General features: G+C 46.9%; 1 protein-coding gene across 1 annotated transcript in view; it reads left to right on the plus strand.

The window, feature by feature from the left end:
• The window catches only part of ARHGEF16 (Rho guanine nucleotide exchange factor 16), a 37,278-nt gene that overhangs the window by 10,733 nt on the left and 3,703 nt on the right, over positions 1 to 22,842 (plus strand). The window contains exons 3-13 of the mRNA XM_083628682.1: positions 3,907 to 3,958; positions 5,156 to 5,331; positions 8,260 to 8,316; positions 10,033 to 10,193; positions 10,539 to 10,691; positions 11,335 to 11,464; positions 12,289 to 12,363; positions 13,579 to 13,671; positions 14,141 to 14,298; positions 17,340 to 17,540; positions 19,784 to 19,857. Of these exons, the coding sequence (XP_083484808.1) occupies positions 3,907 to 3,958; positions 5,156 to 5,331; positions 8,260 to 8,316; positions 10,033 to 10,193; positions 10,539 to 10,691; positions 11,335 to 11,464; positions 12,289 to 12,363; positions 13,579 to 13,671; positions 14,141 to 14,298; positions 17,340 to 17,540; positions 19,784 to 19,857 (1,330 nt within the window). The remainder of the gene's footprint in view (positions 1 to 3,906; positions 3,959 to 5,155; positions 5,332 to 8,259; positions 8,317 to 10,032; positions 10,194 to 10,538; positions 10,692 to 11,334; positions 11,465 to 12,288; positions 12,364 to 13,578; positions 13,672 to 14,140; positions 14,299 to 17,339; positions 17,541 to 19,783; positions 19,858 to 22,842) is intronic.

Raw genomic sequence — 22,842 nt, forward strand, 5'->3', positions numbered from 1 at the left:
GGTTTGGATAACTCCATACCCTCCAGCATTTCTCCTATGAAAATAGGGACATCCTACCGTACCCGCCAACATTTTTCTGATGAAAATAGGCATGTCCTAAGAAAAAAGTGGGACATTCTGTGATCAAATGAGAAAACTTCCGATGGCTTCTGTAAATCCAGGGCTGTCGCTGGAAAATAGGGACACTTAGGGAGTCTGCTCTTGGCATTTTGCTTCACACAGCTATGTAGAAAACAAACAGGAATTTTGTGCCCAGGTGTTCAGCACACCTGTATGCAATGGCACAAAGCTTCATGAATTGGTTTTCTGTTTGGGTTTGGGGAGGAGAGAGGGAAGGAAAGCTGCCCATCCACCTAATCACACTCCCCCCTTTTTTTGAATAACAAGAATTTTACAGTAGGCCCGCAACTTACATGGATGTTACATTCAGGGGGCAGGGTGTCTACACACAAAAGCAAGATCTTATAAAACGGGAAGACCCCCGTGGAACTGCCGCTCCTTCCAAAACATGACCATCCCTACCTGCCCAGAGTGAGCGTTGCTTCCTGGCCTCTGGGAGGGTTGCACGAGGGTTGTGGAGACTCTTGTGAGATCTTGCATAGACATTTCTTATTGTCCCCGCCCCTTCTCTCACCCTCTTTGTATTGATGGATGGATGAAGTGTGCGAGGCTGCGACCGCGCAAGTGAATTGCATGTACGTTCTGGGCCTGCTGCATTTGACCACTCCAGTGACTTCTGAAAATTAAGAACATAAGAAGAGTTTGCTGCGTCAAGCCAGCGGCCCATCTCATTTGACAGCGGCCAACCAGATAACCCACGATGGGAATCCCACAAGCAGTTGGTCTCATCTCCTACAGTTCCCAGCACCTGGTATTCGGAAGCACAAAGCTATCAGGATTAGCTGCCATTGATATAACCTTTGTCCTCCATGCATTTGTCTAATCCCCATATTCAGCTTTGGGTGGCCAAATGGTCTACTTTAAAGGGGACCGCCCTCTTTCTGTCTTTAAACTAGTCACCTCTTTGGACAAAAGAACCCCAAGAAGGGAGAGCAGGAGGGGCCTCAGTTCTGCCTATCTACGGTTAGCACCCAGATTGATCAGGCTCTGGGGTCAGCCTCTTCTTTCCCACTCGGGTGAGATGTATTGTATTTCTATTTCAGTTATAGGAACTATCTCTGTACTTGCATATACATTGCATCTACAACTGTACAATTTCATGCACGCACATATTAGCATGTGCAAATGAGTGTCATGTCTTAGAGCCCTCGTATTTACGGGACCGCCTCTCCTGGTATGCCCCGCAGAGGACCTTAAGGTCCATGAATAATCATAGTTTAGAGGTCCCAGGCCCTAAGGAAGTCACCAGGGCCAGGGCCTTCTCAGTAATGGCTCTGACTTGTCCCATGAGACCAGGGCCCTGCCGGATTTAACTTCCTTCCTTCTGCAGGGCCTGTAAGACAGAGCTATTCTGCCTGCCTTTCAATTTGAACTTAGCCTGATGTTTTATTCCCCTTCCTTCCCTCCCCTTCCCCTTTTTATGAAGATTACCTGCTCTGGGATCCCACAGCTAATTCTCCCCTGGTCTCCTCGCTAGCCAAAATAGGACTAATTTAGCCAGCTAGCCCTGGTGATCATCTAATGTTTATTGGTTGGGTTTCCCCCTAAATTGATTTTTCAATTCTGAATTTATTGTTATTCACATTTTATACTGTATTTTATGCTGGCTTTTGTTGCATCAATTAAATGTTTTAAATTTGTTGTTAGCTACCCTGAGCCCAGTTTTCTGAGCCGGGAAGGGCGGGGTATAAATAAAAATGTATTATTTATTATTATTATGTTTTCCCGCCCCTTTTGGGGGCGGGGCTGATGCATTAACGGTAGATCGCCTGCTTTGCATGCAGAAGATCCCTAGTTCAATCCCTGGAATCCCTAAGTAGGATTTGGAGAGAGTCTCGGCTGAAATCTTGGGGAGCTGTTCCCGGTCAGTGTACACCAGTCTCTCCCAAAGTTGGGTCTCCAGCTGTTTTTGGACTACAACTCCCATCATCCCCAGCTAGCAGAACCAGTAGTTAGGGGTGATGGGAATTGTAGTCCAAAACCAGCTGGAGATCCAGCTTTGGGAAACACTGGTGTTCACAAACCAGACCTAGATGGGACCAAAGATTTGACTCTATATAATGTGGCTTCCTGTATATTTAGGGAAGGGGCTGTATTGCGGTGGTAGAGCATGTTTCTTGCATGCAGAATATCCCAAATTCAGTCCCCAGCGTCTCTAGGAAGGGCTGGGAAAGGCTCCCTTTCTGAAATACTGGACAGCTGCTGTCAGGCAGGGCTGGCAGAACTGGGCCAGTGGTCTGACTCTGCCTACAGCAGCTTCCTATGTTCCACCTCTATTAGGCTGCAAGCCTAGGCTAGAAACTCCTTAATGTTGAACCCAAACCTTTGTGATGTTAATTGTCACAGGCCCCTTTCCACTCTGGACTCTGCGCCTTCTTCTTGGATTGTAAAACGCCGCCCGGTATTTATCCAGAGAAACGCCTCGTTTTCTGGGTGGTTGTTTTTGTTTTCAAACTGGGGCTGCAAATTTGACCGCGTATGTAACTGCTGTTGCAACATAACTCTCTGGCTGGCAATTGTTTTCCTCGGCTCAAATCCGGATGATCCTCTTAGGACGTTATTTGTACATAGGTCTGAGCCGGCCGTGGGGTGGAGAAACACGTGGGGGGAATTCAACAGCAGCTGAATCTACGAAGGAGCTTGGCTCTCAGTTGCTTGTTCAGACTTCTGGGAGTCCTGAACAAGCAAGAGTTGTTCAAACAAACGGAGCAAGATCACAGAACTGTAGAGTTGGGACCGAGGGTCATCTAGTCCAACCCCGTGCAATGCAGGAATCTCAACAAGATCATACGTGGCTGGTGGACTTCCAACCTCTGCTCAATAACGTTGAATGATGATTGGCAAGGTTCAATCATTGCTAATGTCTAGTATTTCATAGTGCTTCAGGGCAGAAAACTTTTTTTTTCAGATTGAGGGCCGCATTCCCTCCCAGGTAGCCTTCTGGGGGCCTTATGGAAATGGTGGGTGGGGTGAGAGTAGACTTTACCTTTGTACTGTGGAGCGCTCTCCCCAGAGAGGCTCATCTGGCACCATCATTGCATGTCTTTAAGCACCAGGCAAAAACATTCCTCTTTACCCTGGGATCTTTTGGTAAAGGGTGGTATATAAATTGAATAAGGGATGCGGGTGGCGCTGTGGGTTAAACCACAGAGCCTAGGATTTGCTGATCAGAAGGTCGCGGTTCGAATCCCTGCGACGGGGTGAGCTCCCATTGCTCGGTCCCTGCTCCTGCCAACCTAGCAGTTTGAAAGCACGTCAAAGTGCAAGTAGATAAATAGGTACCGCTCCGGCGGGAAGGTAAATGGCGTTTCCATGCGCTGCTCTGGTTCGCCAGAAGCGGCTTAGTCATGCTGGCCACATTCCCCGGAAGCTGTCTGTGGACAAATGCCGGCTCCCTCGGCCTATAGAGCGAGATGAGCGCGCAACCCCAGAGTCGGTCACGACTGGACCTAATGGTCAGGGGTCCCTTTACCTTTACCTATGAATTGAATAAACTAATAATAATAATAATCAATAATACAGTAGGCTTGTTTCCTCTCTCTCTCTCAGGAGGGAGGAAGAGGATGGAAACAAAACTAGAATTAGTTGGCTCCACATGTCATTGGCTCTGGGCCTGCCTGTTATTGGCTCTAGCGCCACCTGCTGTTAGTCTCCCTGCCTTCCAGCCCACCAGTACAAATGGGCACCAGCCACCACTGTCAGCAATATGATTTTTTTAAAAAATGGAATGTCTGTGTAGCTGCTTATGATTGCCTCCCACCCTCATTTTCTCTCTCTGTTTGACAGAGAACCTTTGGTCGGAAGCGTATGAATCGGCATGGAGGTTCCTTCAAAGATGGTGAGTAGATGGACCAGGATATTCCAGGGCAACCCTAGTCAGACTTTGGATTGATCCTGGGAATCTTCCCTTTGCATCCATTCCACAACAGGACGTCTTAAAATAAGACTTTGTTCCTATGGGAGCAGTTTCATACAGGCGGTCAACCCAAGGTGTCCAAATTTTTGGCGACAGGGAGTAGCAACCTGGCTACTCTTACATCAGTTCAGCTAGGGATCCTCAGGGCTGTGTCTTGTGCTAGCCCCCTACTCAGAGTAAACTGATTGAAATGAATGGACTGCTGAAATGAATTGCTAACTTGGGTCCATTAAATTCAACAGGTCTACCCTGAGTAAAACTTTGTTGTCTGCAACACCCTCGCTCGGGTAGTTGTTTTCTGCTGCTTAGGACTCACGATGCGTTGGTATATGTGAGTTCTTGATGGGAATTACAAGTGGAAGCTGCAACAAAATGTTGCAGTGTGGAGTGATTGTGTTAAGGGTGCCAGGCAGTTGAACCCTCTTCCAGGATACTCCATTCCATCCCCCCATTCAGTCAGGCAGCCTTCCAGGGTCCATTCTCAAGTGTCGTTTGGGCTATTTTTGCTCTTTCTCGCTCTCTCTCTCTCACACACCCCTTTAGCTTGTTAACATGGGTAGCTGCATTTTCCTGATTCAGACCCCTGTTCCATCCAGCTCAGGATTAGTTACATTGACTGGCAGCAGCTCTTTGGGGTTTTATGCAAGGGACATCCCCAGACCTGCCCAGAGATACTGCGGATGGAACCTGGGACCTTCTGCCTGCATAGCTGAGACTTGGATTCTCCTTGAAAGTTTTCTTCCCCCTAAAATATATTGTTTAATATACTTGAGCAAACCTTGTCTTCTCCAAATCCTTCTGATGCTTGCTTCATAAAAGATATCAATGCAGAAGAACGTGTTCACTATTACTGCATAGCAGGGGCAGCCAGTGTACTGTGAAACACACAGGTGTTTTGAGACTCCCAGCTCCCATCAGCCCCTGGTCAGAGATGGTGGGAGATGTTGTTGAGGAACATCTAGAGAGCCCCACATCATCCACTCCTGGTATGTAAGATTCGTATTGGTAATGCGCTTCCATAGCGTTAGCACATAGGTTGGGAAAATGTGTGTCTCTGGGGAGCAAAGAGTTACCTGAGGTTTCTCAGCATCGCTGATCCGCCCCACTTCTCTATCCCAGATCCCCGCCTGTATCAAGAGATTCGCGAGAAAGGTCTCAACTCCATCAGCCACGAGTCAGATGACGACCTCCTAGAGGTGGAAACCATCCCTGAGGAACCCCCTGCCACAGATTCCTCCACCATTGTGGTGAAGAACTACCGGCCTGCTCACATGACCTGGAGCCAGCTGCCAGAGGTAGGAATGGGAGATCGCTAGAGGGTGAGGGATCCCGTCTTTTAGAACAGCAGCTGGGAACTTCCTTGAATCAGGCCCAGTAGGCCTTCCCAGTTGCTCCATTTTGGCCAGAACATACCCACTTGTCCTGCACATGATGCCACGTATGATGATGACACCTGTGGAGCAGGTAAAGGCACAGCAAGGATGAAATGCACTAGCTGATCATTGACGATTTTGTACATGGGCACATGATATACCAGTGACATCAGGTGATGGAAAGGCCGCTGGTCCCACCCATCTGTGGTCTGTGGTCCACAAGATGGGTCCTTCTGTTTTTGAAGGACAGTCAGTTTCTTCTATTTCATTTTGGGTACCTATGGAGCTACCTTATAGAAATACTTTTCGCACCACTGGTCGGTGAAGCTCTGAACTTGTTTGCATTTATTAGCCCTCAACTTTCCTAGCTTCCGCAGAGCTGTTTTGCAACATTGTTGTTGTTTAGTCATTTAGTCATGTCCAATTCTTCGTGGCCCCATGGACCAGAGCACGCCAGGCACTCCTGTCTTCCACTGCCTCCCGCAGTTTGGTCAAACTCATGCTGGTAGCTTCGAGAACACTGTCCAACCATCTCGTCCTCTGTCGTCCCCTTCTCCTTGTGCCCTCAGTCTTTCCCAGCATCAGGGTCTTTTCCAGGGAGTCTTCTCTTCTCATGAGGTGGCCAAAGTATTAGAGCCTCAGCTTCAGGATCTGTCTTCTAGTGAGCACTCAGAGTTGATTTCCTTAAGAATGGATACGTTTGATCTTCTTGTAGTCCATGGGACTCTCAAGAGTCTCCTCCAGCACCATAATTCAAAAGCATCAATTATTCGGTGATCAGCCTTCTTTGTGGTCCAGCTCTCACTTTCATACACCACTACTGGGAAAACCATAGCTTTAAGTATACGGACCTTTGCAACATAGCCCACTGAATATAAATGTGGTGCCAACGATGTAGGGGGACCAGACAGGTTCATATATGAGTTGCCTCTCCCTCAAATGAGTTCTTTCTGACAGTGGGTCTCTGGGATCCTTCCCTAATACTGAAAATATAACAGTGTGGATGCCAGGCAAGACTTGTTGAGGAGAGAGTACTACAACTGGGAAAGACCCTCTTGCTGGTTTGCCCCCTTCCTTGACTGATGGCCTCGGCACATGGGCAGTTTGAGGTGGGAACTATATGTGCTCAAGCCGCAGACTGCTGAGCACACCAACACTGTACACACTGCTGTACACACCAACACTGAATTCTCAGAAGTGGACCAGCAGGAGTCATAATTTAGTGGTATGCAGGAGGTCCCAGGTTCAGTCCCCAGCATCTCCAGGTCAGGTTGGCTGAGATCCCTGCCTGAAATCCTGGAGAGAAACGGCAGTGTTCTAACTCTGGATTAGGGAGCGTCCTGTGTTCCAGTAATGTACTTCAGGTGGATTTCTTCTGCTTCAGTCAATATTTGCACACCTGTCTCCCGCACCCTTCCCAACATGTGTGTTTTGGCTACTGTGGGACTCTGTAGAAGTTCCCCTGCAGCAGATAGAGAAATGGATGGTGCAACATTCAGTTGGGATGATGTGACTCGAAGGAGTGGCTTTGCCCCTGAGGCTCACCTGCCTTTTCTTATCTGACCTGGTATTGTCCTCCTCCACTTTTTTTATAAAAAAAAAACAACTAAACATTTCCTCCTGAGATGGTTCCAAAGTTCATCTGCTTCACCTGGCAGGATTAATGGAGTTTGCTGAAACGCAGCTCTGTTTTTTTCCCCCTTTTCCTTTCAAGCTTTGTCTGGGGGTGTTGCAGGTGAGAGTGGAAACTCCCTGAGCAAGGAGCTCCCTAGTAACTGTACAAGCGCCACGTAATGGTTGTTCTGCATTTGCAAGGAATCGACCCATTAGTGTGGCACCAGGACTCCCTGCCCATTGTTATTAGACTGCATTGTTTTCTGCACCTACCAAACCCTTTCTAGCCTCCCCAGGCATGCATATCTCTAACATGTACTTTGATTACATATGTTTTAACTTTTCTGATTTTATTTGTATTTTGATTATATTCTATGTTGGCTTGTTTTTAACATTTGATATGATTGGCATTTTGGAAGGAATACGTTGCATTGTTTTATGTGAACCAGTAAAAGTAGGGGGAGCTTTTTCAGCCTGAGGGCCACATAGCCTTCTGAACAATGTCCTGAGGGCCATATGGTGGGTGGGGCCAGAGGCTAAAGTGGGAGGAGCAACCGATGCAAATTTTACCTTTGTACAGTAGGCTGATTTCTACACACAATCAGTCTCCCTCCTCCATCTAGCTAAGCAAGAGGCATGATCAGAGTTCAAGGGCACATTCCAGCCAGGCAAAAACACCTAAGGAGAGGGTGAAGCAAGGCCAACTAGGGGTGTGGCCTGGGGAGTTCCAAGAGCCGGACGGAGCTGCCTAGAGGGCCACATTCAGCCCCTAAGCCTTATGTTCCCCACCCCTGGGTTAGAGATTTTTGATTGTTATATAAATAAATAAAAATAATGGGGAACTCAATCTGGCTTGTTCAGTGTGAGTGACTTAGCTCTGGAACAATATGTAGTGGCAGTGAAGAGGGGCAGATTTGTTTTGTCTTCATGGGAAATACTTCGTAGTTTCATTCCTGTAACTTCTTTTCCATGTTCTAAAAACAAAAGATGGATTCATCTTCTTCATCATCATCATGATGATGAGTTCTTAACATAAAAATGGGCACCCTGTAATCCTATAACCACTTAACCGGGGAGGAAACCTCTTTGAATTCTATGTGACTTGCTTTTTTTAAAAAAGTGCCCTTCTTGCACCCCCATCGCCACCTGTGGGGTCCTTGGTCATGTGGTTCCACAGAAGGGATGTCTGAAAACTCTCAATGAGTCTGCAGGTCGCTCAGCATTTGTCTTCTGCAGGTGCAGGAAGCCGGAATCCTGGAGCAGATATCCCCGGAAGAGCGCAAACGGCAGGAGGTAAGGGAAGCCAGGAGGCTCAAACAAGGTTCCTGCTTGGTGCTAGAAGAGTACCGTATTTTTCCGTGTATGAGACGCCCCCTATTTTGGGGGACTCCAAATTAATAAAATGGGGGGAGATTGCCCAGAGTTGTTGAGCTTTTTTTTTAAGGGGAAATTGTCAAAATTCACTCCCTGGCCAAATAACATGCCAAATAGCCACTGACTATCTCTGGCTCATGGCAGCAACCAATCATACGTCCCCACAATGCACTATCTGTGTATAACACGACCCCCAATTTTTAATACAATTTTTAAGGAAGAAAATCTCGTCTTATACATGGAAAAGTACAGTATGTTGCGCAAAATGCTGTGGAAATTGGAGAAGTGGCATGGTTTTGAATGTCTTGTGAATTCTCCCAAACAATGAGTTCTTTTCAAGCTGCTGTGTCTCTCTTTATTCCTTAAGCAAGGAATTCCTTCGCTTAATAGTCTTATAGAGGACTTCTCTTCTTTTCCCTTTCTCTTTTATTTGTTAGTCACTTTTCTCAAGGAGGGACCATAAGCAGCTGACATTAAAACCAATAAGAACATGCTGTGGAGATTTAAAAATACAGACAAAACAGATCAGGACTTGCAGCCCCCACCCCACTAATGTCATGTAAAGAGAAGAGTCTGTGCCGAGCACCTGAAAATTGACCAGAGATGGCTCCAGGTGTGCCTCCCTGGGGGGAGAGGATTCCACAAGTGGAAGGGGCCACCACCGAAAAGTCCCAATCTTGTGTTGCCACCCTCTGAACCTCCCGTGGAGGAGGGGCACTTGAGAAGAAGAGCCTCAGATTATGATCACTGGGTCTGGCTCAGTTCAGGTGGCAGGAAGCAGTCCTTGAGGTCCTGAACCACATCAGGCTTTATAGGTCAAAACTATGATTTTTGAACAGAGCCAGGAAACAAATGCAGTCATGCCAAAATCAGTGTTATGTGTTCTGACTATGCTGCCTAGCCAACAATTTGGCTGCTGAATCGTGTATTAACTGTGGTTTCCAAATCATCTTCACATCGATTCCACCTAAACATTAGGAAGAACTTCCTGACAGTAAGAGCTGTTCGACAGTGGAATTTGCTGCCAAGGAGTGTGGTGGAGTCTCCTTCTTTGGAGGTCTTTAAGCAGAGGCTTGACAACCATATGTCAGGAGTGCTCTGATGGTGTTTCCTGCTTGGCAGGGGGTTGGACTCGATGGCCCTTGTGGTCTCTTCCAACTCTATGATTCTATGATTCAAAGGCAGCCTGACATAGAATGCATTGCCAGAACATAAACAATAAATGTCAGATCAATAAAGTGGGTTGCTGGATTTTTTTGGGGGGAGGGGATCTGCCTCATCATTCTGGAGAGCCCCAGATTTTTGCCCACAGTTCTATCCAGATGGCACCATTAATGGTGCCGATGTTGGTGGCTGCAGACCAACATTTCACTTGCCAGCATCTGAAAACGCACCCCTGCCACATAGCTGGATGAACAGCTCAGTTGGAAGAGCATAAGACTCTTAACCTCAATGTTGTGGGTCTGACTTACACATTGGGCAAAAGATTCCTGCATTGTAAGGGGTTGGACTAGATGACCCTGGGGATCCCTTCCACCTCTACAGTTCCATGATCAGCTATGATCAACGGTCAGCTTAAAAGGGCTGTCCACTCATGTTCACCTTTCTGTCTCTCCATCCTTTTTTCCCCTGCAGGCGATCTTTGAGATCATTACCTCTGAGTATTCCTACATGCGCAGCCTGGAGATCCTGGTGAACCACTTCATGAAGTCGGAGGCACTGAAGGACACCATGAATCAGACGGATCACCACCACCTCTTCTCCAACATTGGGGATATCCTGGCTGCCAGCAAGAGGTAAATCTCAAGCCTCAGGCAGCTGCCTGTGTAGTGTAACAGTTATAATAGGCTCCCCATCCCTGAGTTAAGAGTGTTGGACTTGGTGACAACAAAATTCATATCCCTGCTCAGCTGGAAAGCAACACTGGGTGACCTTGAGCTGGCCACTGACCTTTTTTGACCTACCTGGCAAGGTGGTTGTGAGGATTCCTCCTGAGATCCTTGGACTGTTCACCTTTGGATCTGCTTAACTGTTCTGGGCACCACAGTTTAAGGAGGATATTGACAAGCTGAAACATGTGCAGAGGAGGCTGACCATGAAACTCAGTTTCTCAACCTCCCTCTTATTTATTGTACCTCTAGCTTTTTTGAGGACTTGGAGAAAAGGCATCAGGAGAACGTCCTGATCCCGGACATCAGCGACATCGTAGAGACGCACGCGACTAATAATTTTAATCCATACGTCATCTATTGTTCGAATGAAGTCTACCAACAGAGGACCCTTCAGAAGCTGTTGTAAGTGACTGCAGTCATCTTCCGCCCCCAAACTTAAAAGATTATTTATAAGCTTTGGTGTATTAAAGTCCAACCCATGTGGCTTGGTGTAGAGACTTAGAATCTTGCCCCTGCTATGAACCCAAGTGGCCTTAGCCTTCAGTCTCCCCCATCTGCAAATAATAATGGGAATAATAACACAAACATGACTGGCAGCTCTATAACTGTATGATTCTAGTTACAGATAGGTAGCCGTGTTGGTCTGCCATAGTCAAAACAAAACAAAAAATTTTTCCCCTTCCAGTAGCACCTTAAAGACCAACTAAGTTAGTTCTTGGTATGAGCTTTCGTGTGATTCTAAGTAACTGCTACTGAATGCCAACTTAATCCTACTCTGAATAGACCCACTGAAATTAATGACCCTAAGTTAGTCATGCCCATTGACTTTGGTAGGTCAGCTCTGAGCAGGACTAATTTGGATTCAACCCTTAATCCAAGGTAGGTAGCAGCTGAATTCATGGAAACTCCCAGTTTGATACTCTACTCTTTCTTGCACCAGGAGGTGACCTTGTGTGTGTGTATTCAGGTTATCCATTTAAAGTGTAAAAAGCATGCATTGCCTTGATCACAAGAAGCTAAAGTGGTGTTTTCTGTTCCGTTGCAGAACCACGAATCCTGCCTTTAAAGAGACCCTGAAACACATTGAGCAGAAACCAGAGTGTGGCAGCCTCCCCTTGATCTCTTTCCTTATCAACCCCATGCAGAGAGTTACTCGCCTGCCTCTTTTGATGGATGTAAGAGCAAGCAGAGGGGCACATGGAAATATATATGCCCATCTGTTGTTGTTTACCTGCTTGTCATCCCGGGGGCTGGGGGCGGGTTGCAGCATTAAAACACAATATTAATGTCTACCATTCATCAGGCTGAAAGCTGGGGTTCTTTCCTCTGACCTTCGAACCTCATTAACAGGCCATGCTGCTAGACCCTGGTGAGGAAGCTGTTTATGCTTCTCATTCATTCATTCATTCATTCATACCTGACCCTTGGCCCCAGATTTACTGGGCCCCTCACTGATCTCCATGTTCTTTAAGATTGCTACATGTTCCCAAAGAGAAGACTGAATGATATACCTAAAATCCTGCAATTCTAATAGCAATGTTCTGTGTGTTCTGATCAGACCTATTCTACTTGGTTCAGGCATTTTCCAAAACTATACGCAAACTGAAACACAGTCATCCTTCAAAATTTGCAGTTCTCCATCCAAGCAATATGTCCAGAAATTCATATGGTGGGATAAAGTGTGCATCAGGATACATTTATTCATGAAAACAACATATAACAAAATACTTTCTGTTAGGCAAAAAATGCATTGCAAAAAAGTGTATATTAGAGGAAGTAAGAAGGAATAATTCATGAGAATTATTTTTAAAATTGCATATTGATGTCGAATTGTGGCGAACTGCCCTCAAGATTGGGGGAGGGGAACCCGAGAAACTAAAATTGGCAGATATGTCCCTCCCTTAGCTGAGCGGACTGTCAAGAATAGGTTGCAGGTTGGGGCAGCCAATAGTTTTGGAAGGGGGAAATGAAGTGGTGTGGATGTTCTGTTCCATTTCAGACTGTCTGCCAGAAAACCCAGATGCATAGTAGAGCTTACGAAGCAGCGACTCAGGCTTTGAAGGCCATCAGTAAGGTAAGAGACTTTCTCCAGCTCTCTTTGTGTGATCACATTTTTTTCAAGAATGAAGCGGGCTTTTCTGCAGTTAGGAAAGTGATGGGAGGCAAATTGGTTGAGAATCGTGTGGTGGATAGATGGTTAATGGGAAGACATGTAAACACCTTACAAGCAAATCAGGATGAATGTTTATTGCCATATAACCCTCCTGAAAATAGGAACAAATGCTCCATAGAGCAAATTGGAATGGATGCTCAATAAGGACTGGACATAGTCTAACCTCCACTTAAGCTTCCCGCAAGCATATGAGGATGAATGCTCCATAAGCTGGTTGTTTGGGGGAGCCCCAGAATTGGTCGCTCAATGTTTAATCTAATGAGATGCTTTCTTGGCAGCTAGGCTCTCATGTGTGGACTGGAACCAATCAGAACAAATCAATAAATTCTGATAGAAAATTTCATATTGTCAAGGCCACAATAGTTTTCAAGAGGCGTCTGAAATTAGGGAGGGGCTGTTCCTGTCAAACCTTTAACAAGAGATTGCAGCAAGACACACTTTAGCAACCCATTCCTCTAATTCAGTGGTGTCCAAACTTTTTTCAAAGAGGGCAAGATTTGATGAAGTGAAGGGCCGACCAGAGTTGTTGACCTTTTTTTAGGATTGAAGGATTTAATTTTAAGTTGTTCAGCTTTTTTTAGGGTTGAAGTTGTTGAGGGTTTTTTTGGATTTTACCCCAGGAAATAAACCAACCAGTGTGCCGGATTAGGCCCCCAAAACAGACCTTGGACATGCCTGCTCTAATTCCAGCGTTTGGGGTTTGAGTGCTGTTGCAGATAGGGCTAAAACTGAATTACACATGTGCAAAAAGTGGAAGGACCAGCAGACTCTGGGGAACCCCAACTTTTGCAGATGTGCCCAACCCATACCTGTCCCCCCAAAAAGGGAGGAGGGAAACAGCCCAGTGAGGACTAAGCATGCTCAGTGAGCATGGAATGCTGACTGATGGACTGGAGGGGGGAGACCCAGAAAACCAGGTGGGATGGGAAATAGAATGGAGCCAAAGGCATGGAATGGAGTGTCACTGAGGAGGGTTAGGACTGGCAGGCTGGAGAGGTGCACAGGAGCACTCCCGTTTTGCACCATTACTATTTTTCCTGCACTTGTGCAGGAGATGACGATAGAGACGATGTTGCATTTACAAAAGTATGTTTCTGCCTCTCCTTTACACCCCAGCTCGTGAAGAGGTGCAACGAGGGTGCCCACACCATGGAGAGAACTGAGCAGATGTACACGTTGCAGAAGCAGCTGGAGTTTGGAAAGATCAAGGTGTGAGATTTGGAAGGTGTAAATCTTTTTTTTTCCAGCGCGGCTCTGCCCCTTAGGCTTGATGGCAAGTTGTGGCGTACTGGTGGACTTAGGGGCCTGTGAATCCTCACTCAGCCTCCCTTGGTGACCTTGGGCCAACTGCTGTCCTTCTCCCTAACCTACCTCACAGGGTTGTTGTGTCTAAATCCCTTTTAAAAACATCCAAGTTGTTGGCCGTTGCTAAAACTTCACCTTTACACCCAGAGAGCCCACCTTGTTGCTAGGCCTTATGTTCACCGGGGCCTTTTGGAGACAAAAGGGAGTATTTTGAGGAGGGGCTGTTTCTCAAGTTGGGAGCAGTCTGGGGGACAGTGCCATTTTGGATTTGCCCCTGGCTAACTCTGAATGTTTCTGGTTCCATGATGTACTTGGTATAACCCTTTGGTAGATTTTGCTATATTGACCAATGTCTCCCTGGGTCTTTCCCCAGAACTTCCCGCTGATTTCTGCTTCCCGGTGGCTGCTGAAAAGGGGGGAACTCTCCATGCCTCTGGTGGAAGAAGGTGGAATTTTCCGGAAGGGCTCTGGACGTGGGAACTGCTATCTCTTTGTGTTCAACGATGTCCTAATCATCACCAAGAAAAAGAGGTGTGAGGCCATTTTTAGTGGAACAAACTTCACCTTGCGTAGGGGAATTTTATTTTGTGCATGATTTATTTATTTTTACCTCACGAAGTCGCTCGCAATGCGCATCAACAAGGCTCTGCTTTATTCATCTGGCAAACACCATCTCAGTCCCTGTTGATGCCTCTTTTTAAATTAATATAGCAAATTTAACACAGAAATGGGAAAATGGGAAATTAAAAAACCCTCATCATCTCACGCTGAAAATACAATAGCCACTGACACGTCCATCTTAATTTAAAATATACAAATCTGTATTAGCCATCCAAATGTCCAGATAGCTGTCCACATGAACACATGATATTTTAAAGAAATATGTTTAAATGTAGCAAGTCCTCAAACCATTGCATTAATAGGTGCTGGGTGCTTATCCTTCCAGGACTGAAGTGATCGTGCCAGGTGTGCTTTCCTGGGGAGAACATCCCACAAACCTGGGAGCCACCACTAAAAAGGCCTGTTCTTACGTTTTCACCCTCCACAGCTACGGGGCACACGAAAAAGGGCTGAACAGGGATTTGAACCCAAGTCAACCTGGTTTAATTCTCTCTTAGTCTCACTCTTGATATCCTTCTGTGATACAAAAGAAAATTAGGTAGATTAGATAGATTCCTTTAAGAGGGGTTGAGTCTATGGGTGCTTTTAAGGCCTGCTTCCCAGCGACTGAGGTAAAACCCAAGAAAAGTCTGTGTAGATTTCCTGCCTGATGTGTGAGGGTTTCTGGTTAACGCCTAGAGGCATCAGCAGTGGGGAAAAACCCTGATGGAAAGAGGTTTTGCAGACTATCTTGACGGCTGCTCAGAACTGCAAATGGAAAAAAACAACCCCATCAATCGCGTCACGAAGGTCTGCTGGATGGAGGGAAATGGCTGCTTCTTCAGAGGAGTGTGTTCTGGTGTCAGTGGGATGCATCTTACTCTCTTCTCTCCCCCACCCCCGACATTAGATTTTGGTGCTCTTTAGACACCCTTTCATTATGGGAAGCCTGCAAGCACAATGTGGTGTGTGTGTGTGTGTGTGTGTGTGTGTGTAGTCATATGATACTCATGACAAGTTACCTCAGATTTGCAAATGTGCCCATGGACCCAAAGATTACCAATCTCCTATTATAACCATTGCCCCTTCAGTGGGTTAACATTTGATGTTTTGAAGTTTCGGGATGTTTTCGGTCACTTGGGGTCGGGTGTCGAGAATGTTTCTGGCCAGGCGCTGGTGTGCAGGAACACTTGAGAACCGTCTTTTGCGATAAGGAGGGAGCTGAGGAATTCCTTGTGGAATGTGAAGTCATTAGAAGCTGCACATTGGTTTTTTGTTTTGTTTTTTCTCTTTGCAAGATTGCGGGACTGTGGCCCTGTCCCCACATTCCTTCTCTGAGATTCGCCGTCCTGGCCAAGACTCTGTTTCACTAGTTTTTTCCTTCCCTCATTCTTTTTTTTATGTCATTTGGGGGGAAATCTCCCCCCACCCTTCTTGGAATGCCTCTTGCCTGGTCGCTGTGGAATGGTGAGCGGCTGATTTATGTGGGAAGTGCCTGCCGAGGGGGATGTGGTTTGTGGCCTGCCCATTCCCAAGTGATTCTTTAATGGGAATTTTGGCGCAGAGAGGAGACAGGCTTCTGTCTGTCATGGGAAAACTCTTCCTCTCTCACACATCAGGCTTCAGTCACTCTCTCTGGAGTTGGCTGCGGAATGCCAGAATGACTGATTTTTCATTTCATTTTATAAATCATTCTATAGCAGGCTGTGAGGCCTGCAGTCTTCCAAATGTTGCTGGACTACAACTCCCATCACCCCGACCATTGATTGTGCTGGCTGGGGCTGATGGGAGTTGGAGTCCATCCACGCTTGGAGGTCCCGCAGGTTCTCCAGCCCTGTCCTACAGCAAGCAAAGAGCCTTGAACGAAGAATTTCCCCAAGGAAGGACCATCTTGCTCTTCAACGTGAATCCTGCAAGACCAGCTCCCTTCCTTGCTGGCCTCTTTCTGCCTGGTTGGGAGGGAGGGGCACTGACTGACTGACTCCAGCTACAAAAGTTGAGGCTGGCGAAGAGGCCAATACCATCTTGGTTGAGAGTCCTTCACAACCTGCTTCTTGGGATGCTTACAGACTCTTGGGGCAGGGTATTGATTAGGGGTGTTTGCTGGGGTCAAGATTTAATTTTGGAGCTGTTAATGTTGATGTTCTTTATAATTGATTTTTTTTTGTATCTTTATTTTTAGATCTTATTATGACTTGTGTGGGGATTGTTTAACTTTGTGGCACACACTTTGATATGTTTTTATTTATGGCTCGCAACTGCTTTTGTTACATTGTTGTAATCATGTAAATCTTTCCAAGTTGTAAGCCGCCTTGAGAATGGAATAACGTTATGGTATAATAATAACAATTTTATTATTTATACCCTGCCCCTCTAGCTGGGTTGCCCCAGCTGTTCAGGGTGGCTCCCAACAGAATATTAAAAATACCATCAAACATCAAACATTAAAAACTTCCCGATGCAGGGCTGCCTTCAGATGTTTTCTAAAAGTTGTGTAGTTCTTTATCTCCTTGACATTTGATGGGAGGGTGTTCCACAGGGAGGGTGCAACAGCCAAGGCAGAATACAAACAAATGATGATGATGAGAAGGGAACTTTGGAGGGAACTGTGGGATATTTTAGGATGCTTTTTCCCAAGCTGTCGAAAACAACACAGCCAGTCGATTAATTCATTTACAGCCTTCCCTGGCCTCATGCCTTCCAGAATATGCTGGACTCCAAATCCCATCAGCCCCACCCAGCATGCCCAGATGTTGGGGGATTATGGGAGTTGTGGTCCAGCAACATCTGGAGGTTCTACTGCCACCATTATAGAAGGAAGTTAATGATCACAGTTGTCTTGGGGACACTTTCATTGTTCGCAAACCATTTTGTAGCAAGTAAAACGTTAGTGCAATTCCACTGTACACAATTCTTCCTGGCTCTTGTCTCGTGCCCGGTCCCTTTCACCGGCTCTCTTTTATTTCTTGCAGCGAGGAGAGCTACATGGTTCTCAACTACGCCATGCTTGACCAGCTTTCGGTGGACAAAATTGAAAACCCGGATACTCCCTCTTCTCCCCCCGGCAAGCCGGGTTTGAGTGGTGCATTCCGCTTTGGCCACTTGTTCCGTGTAACCATGAACAAGGACAGCGAAGGCAAGCGGGAGGCAATAGTGCTGGCCGCGGAATCCCTGTGAGTATTGGTTTGATTGGTGCAGAGGGTTGGCGTCACCGGATACCTTCCGGGGCAGTTGTGCCCAGTGGGTCAAGGGCACGTGATCAAGCAGAGGTGAAAAGGAAGGTGGGCACTGGAGAGAATTCTGTGCTTGCTGTTGGGGGGATGGCTGTTTGCACCTGGCTTTCCCTACCCTTCAGCCCTCTGTGCCTTCATGGGATGAAGCCTTGTGTCCATCCAGCTCAGTATCATCTACACGGATTGGCAGTTGTTCTCCAGGGTTTCGGACGGGGGATATTCTCAGCCCCTACCTGCAGATATCAAGAATTGAACCTCAGACCTTCTGCATGCAAAGCAGATGCTCCACCACCAATCCAGCCAGTCTTTGCAAGAACTGTGTAACTAAGAGTTAGTGCAGAAGTGGAGAAGTTGTTGGATGTTGTTGGATTACAACTCCCATCGTTCCCTGCCAGCATGACCAATGGCCAGGCAGTATGGGCATTGTCCAACAACATCTGGGGGACACAGGTTCCTCATTCCTGATCCTGAGTTTGCTTTCTTCCTCTTCGCTTGCATCCCTCATTTCTGTATATTTGTCTAAGCCTGAAGGTAGCGGGGTATATATTTGCAAGGCAGTGGGATAAAATGCATTAAATATATAGGGTTGTAGCCCACCTTAGTCCTACTAATGATGTTTTACTGCACTTGATGTTTTAATCTGTTGGAAGCTGCCCAGAGAGGCTCAGGCAAACCAGTCAGAAGGGCAACAAACAAACAAACAAATATTCAGAATAGACCCACTGAAATTAACGACCATGCCTAACTTGGGTCCGTTGCTTTTAGTGGGTCCGCTTTGGGTAGGACTAACACAGAATACAGCCCATATGTTGCTACATGCCACCCCAGACTCTGAGGAGTGAGAGACTCCAGGGGTCCTAAGGGATTTTTCCAGGGTTCAGATTCCTTGGAATGAAGGTCACTGGAGATGGTGATGCATTTAGAAGATACTATTTTATTTGCATATCTATACAACCTGGGGACGCGGGTGGCACTGTGGGTTAAACCACAGAGCCTAGGACTTGCTGATCAGAAGGTCGGTGGTTCGAATCCCCGTGACGGGGTGAGCTCCTGTTGCTCGGTCCCTGCTCCTGCCAACCTAGCAGTTCGAAAGCATGTTAAAGTGCAAGTAGATAAATAGGTACCGCTCCAGCAGGAAGGTAAATGGCATTTCCGTGTGCTGCTCTGGTTCGCCAGAAGCGGCTTAGTCATGCTGGCCACATGACCCGGAAGCTGTACGCTGGCTCCCTCGGCCAAGAAAGTGAGATGAGGACCACAACCCCAGAGTCGGCCATGACTGGACCTAATGGTCAGGGGTCCCTTTTACCTTTACCTTTACAACCTGAGCATAGGATGGAAGGGCTCACAGCATTAACTTCCCAACAGATCTTGCTTCTTCATGAGGTTTCCTATGGGAAGCTGCAAAGTCCAGCATGGAGCAAGTAAGTCTCTGTGTCTCCAGCTTCCAGACTGATTCCCACTCCTTTGCCACAACTCTGGCTGTCAGGGAACTGCCATCGGAACTAGAGGAGGAGGCGAGGCTCCACAGCGATGCTGGAGAGGGGCCAAGCAGGGAGAGAGGCAGGTCTCCGGCTGGGGAAGAAAATCAGCGCAACACCAGGGATAGAGGGGGGCCGATGGGGGAAGCAGAGAGGAGGCTCCAGGACTCTTCGCAGGAGACCAGCGAGGAGAGCACAGGTCCTCCGCTACCCACACCCACCCTGCACAGAAGACTTCCACGCAGGGAAAGTAGGCGGCAACTTGGCGTCAAAGAACTTCTTTGCTGGAAGAGGTTCAAGAAACGCCCACTGATGGATTCTGCTAGCGACTGAGTGGATGGCTGTCCAGAGAGAAATGGTTTAACCAGGCAACCTAGCCCAGAGCGGCAGTAACTTACGCACAAGCAACCCCTAAAGCCATTACACTGGCTTATAGTTCTCCAATGTGGCAGCCCACCCGTTTTCCTCTGTGTTAAAATAGCAAATTCTTTTGTCATGCTAAATCACGGTACTTAACAGCCAAAGCCATTAACTTGATAAAGGAACTGGTTTGGCAAGCTTGCTTTTATGCATTCTACCCAGACAGATACAGGATCTCAAGAACGGGAAGGGACTTGGGGGTATCATCCAGACTGACCCTACACTCCCCAAACTCACAACAATATATTTGCTTTGTAAATGCTTTGAATTCTGTGCTTTTGGCAGGAGCGACCGTGCCCGATGGATCAGGGCACTGATGCACAGGGAAGACAAGGAGAAGGACACTGCCAACAAAGGAGGTACAACTTCTTCTTCTTTGAAAATCTTGCGCTTCTCTTAAAAAGAACTTGCTGTATTTATGGAGAGCTGAATTAAGTCTTGAATAGTGGCTCTAAAACAGGGCTGGAGCTCCTTCCCTCCACCCCCTTGTTGTTGGACTCTAAAGTTGTCATTGTTCCCCTCCAGGGCTGGATTAAGTGGTTGCATCCAGTGCTGTGCTTATAGAAGCATAGAACTGTAGAGTTGGAAGGGACGCTGGGGGTCATCTAGTCCAACCCCCTGCAATGCAAGAATCTCAACCAAAGAGTCCCCAATAGATGACCATCCAACCTCCAGTGAAGGAGAGTCCACCACTTTCCCATAGCATCCGTTCTATTTAATGGTACACTGGTTCCACTGACAAAATCCTTTGCAACTGCGGAATGTTGTTGCCCAAGAGAACATATAAGCAGGTTTCTAGAGTGCACAACGAGTTCCTGCGCCTTCCTTTGGATTCCTCTGTTGTGCAGTATTAAAACTTGCCTTCTTCAACTGCAAAAGCCCTTGTTCTAGTGGATGGAGATCACTGGGTGGGTATAGCCCATCCTGAGGCCCTAAGCCCAGGGGTAGCCAACATGCTGCCCTCTGGATGTTTTGTGCTGGACTACAACTCCCATCATCCCTGACCAATGACCATGCTGGCAGGGGCTGGTGGGAGATGTAGTCTCATGATGTCTGGAGGGCAACACCTTGGCCGTGCCTGTCGCAAGCTATTAGCATCATCATCATAGTTATTATTAACATTGTTGTTAGCAGTGTTAGCATTTATCGGTTGCTTTTTCCACAAGAGGTGACCCAAAGCAGCTTACAAAATGGTGCATATGTTAGGCCTGATGTATGAAAACCAGAACCAAATGAAAACCTAAAACCACCTGTCCGTTTTATATACAAAAGGCAGGTCAGACACAGAGCTCCCCACCCCACTGGAAGATAAAAATAATGGAGCCACAAGTAATACCTATTGTCCTCCAGATGAAGAGCCCAAATCATGGATAAAAATAAAGGGTTTTTGCTTGGCATCTAAACACAGATGATGTTTCAAGTTACAGTTTTAGAACCAGTGCTGTCTGGATGTTCCCACGTGCTTCCTCAAAGAGCAGGCGAATGTTCTGGGGTAGTTTTGAAGCCAGCCTGAAGGTGCTTCTCACTGCAAAGGATCAAAAGAATCTGGGAGTGTTCCAACCCCTTACCTGAAAAAGGGGATCCATTCAGGTTCTCTGCAAGGGAGGGTGTTGGTCTTGGCTCTGCCCCTTTAAGAGATGCCTTGCCCTCTGTTCTCCCTGATCTGAGGGGGGGAGGACAGTGCTAAACAAGGAATGTGGCTTTTTCCACCCTTGAGTGCAGAGAGCAAAAATCCAAAAAGGAACTGAGATTAGTGCTCCCTCTGGTGGTTCATGCGGAGTTTGGCTGTCTAGGGAAGAGCTCAATTCCAGAGAATATAGCAAGTTGAATTTCTTTTGTTGCGAATGTTCAGTGTTTGCAGGAAATGGGGCACTTTCATGTTTTCATTCCACCGCCCCCAGGATGCTGCCTTATGCTGAGTCTGTCCTTTGGTCCATCTAACTCATAGCTCAGCTGGTGGAGCATGAGACTTTTAATCTTGGGGTCATGGGTTCGAGCCTCACTTGGGCAGAAGGTTCCTGTGTTGCAGGGGGTTGGACTAGCTGACCCTCAGGGTGCCTGCCAACTCCACAGTTCTATGATTCTATTATGTGCAGTGTGGCTCTTCAGGGTTACAAGCCTGCCTGGACTTGCTTAGGGATTGACCCTGGGACCTTCTGCATGCAAAGCATCTGCTCTGCCACTGAGATGCAGCCCCTCCCTTTGTTGGCAGCAGGTTAGGCAGGAAGCCAACAGGTTATATAGACCGGCATTTTTTTCATTTTAATATGCTGGTTTGCTTTCCAAGGGAAACCCAAAGTGCTTGATGAGCAAACCAGGAAACAGTTCAGTTAATGGAAAGTATCGGAATGGAAAGTCAATACAGTGGTGCCTCGGGTTACATACACTTCAAGTTACATACGCTTCAGGTTTCAGACTCCGCTAACCCAGAAATAGTACCTCGGGTTAAGAACTTTGCTTCAGGATGAGAACAGAAATTGTGCTTTGGCAGCAGCTGGAGGCCCCATTAGCTAAAGTGGTGCTTCAGGTTAAGAACAGTTTCATGTTAAGAACGGACCTCTGGAACGAATTAAGTTCTTAACCCGAGGTACCACTGTATAACGAAACCGTAGCATAGTCTCAAAACAGAAAACAAAAACCATGGAATCAAAATAGAAAGCTAGTTGCATCTAAATTCATGTCAATGCAATCTATGGATCTAAACTCAAAAGCAGTGTTCTCCCTCCACTATTTAAGGTAGTATCTTCTGAATACCAGTCGCTGTGACTCGCAGGCAGGGAGAGTTGCTGTTTCACTCAGGTCCTGCTTGTGGGCTTCCCATAATGAGCATCTGTTTGGCGACTGTGGGAACAGGATGCTGGACTAATTGAGCCATTGGCCTGATTCAGCAGCCGGAGTCTCCTTATGTAATTGATTCACTAATGTCTCAAAGTCTCCCTGCTTGACCAGCTTCCCCAAATCTCTACAGGGCAGGCTAGCCAGAGAGCTGCCTGCTCCCCAGAAGTCAGCCAGAATCTGAATGTTAATTCAGTGTGGGAATAACTATCGTTCTTGAAAGTCTTTTGCCTGCCAAACTGAAAATTGTGTCCTTGGAAAGGAAGAGAGGGAGAGGGGGACTTTGACAGAAGCATTCCCTATATCTTTGCCCAATATTTCCCATGTTTCTTTGGTTCAATACATTTCAACCGGACGAAGAAGGCCCCCCACAACTCGAGATATGGGGACCTGCCTTGCTTCAATCCCCACACATTTGATGCTCCTCTAATAACAAGTGCAGGTGGCCCATGCCAGCAAAAATGGAGCCACTGAGAGATGGGAGGGGAGGTATTGGTAGAGCTTGGAAT

The sequence above is a fragment of the Podarcis filfolensis genome (genome assembly GCF_964270895.1).
Source record: "Podarcis filfolensis genome assembly, chromosome: 8".
Lineage (NCBI taxonomy): Eukaryota > Metazoa > Chordata > Lepidosauria > Squamata > Lacertidae > Podarcis > Podarcis filfolensis.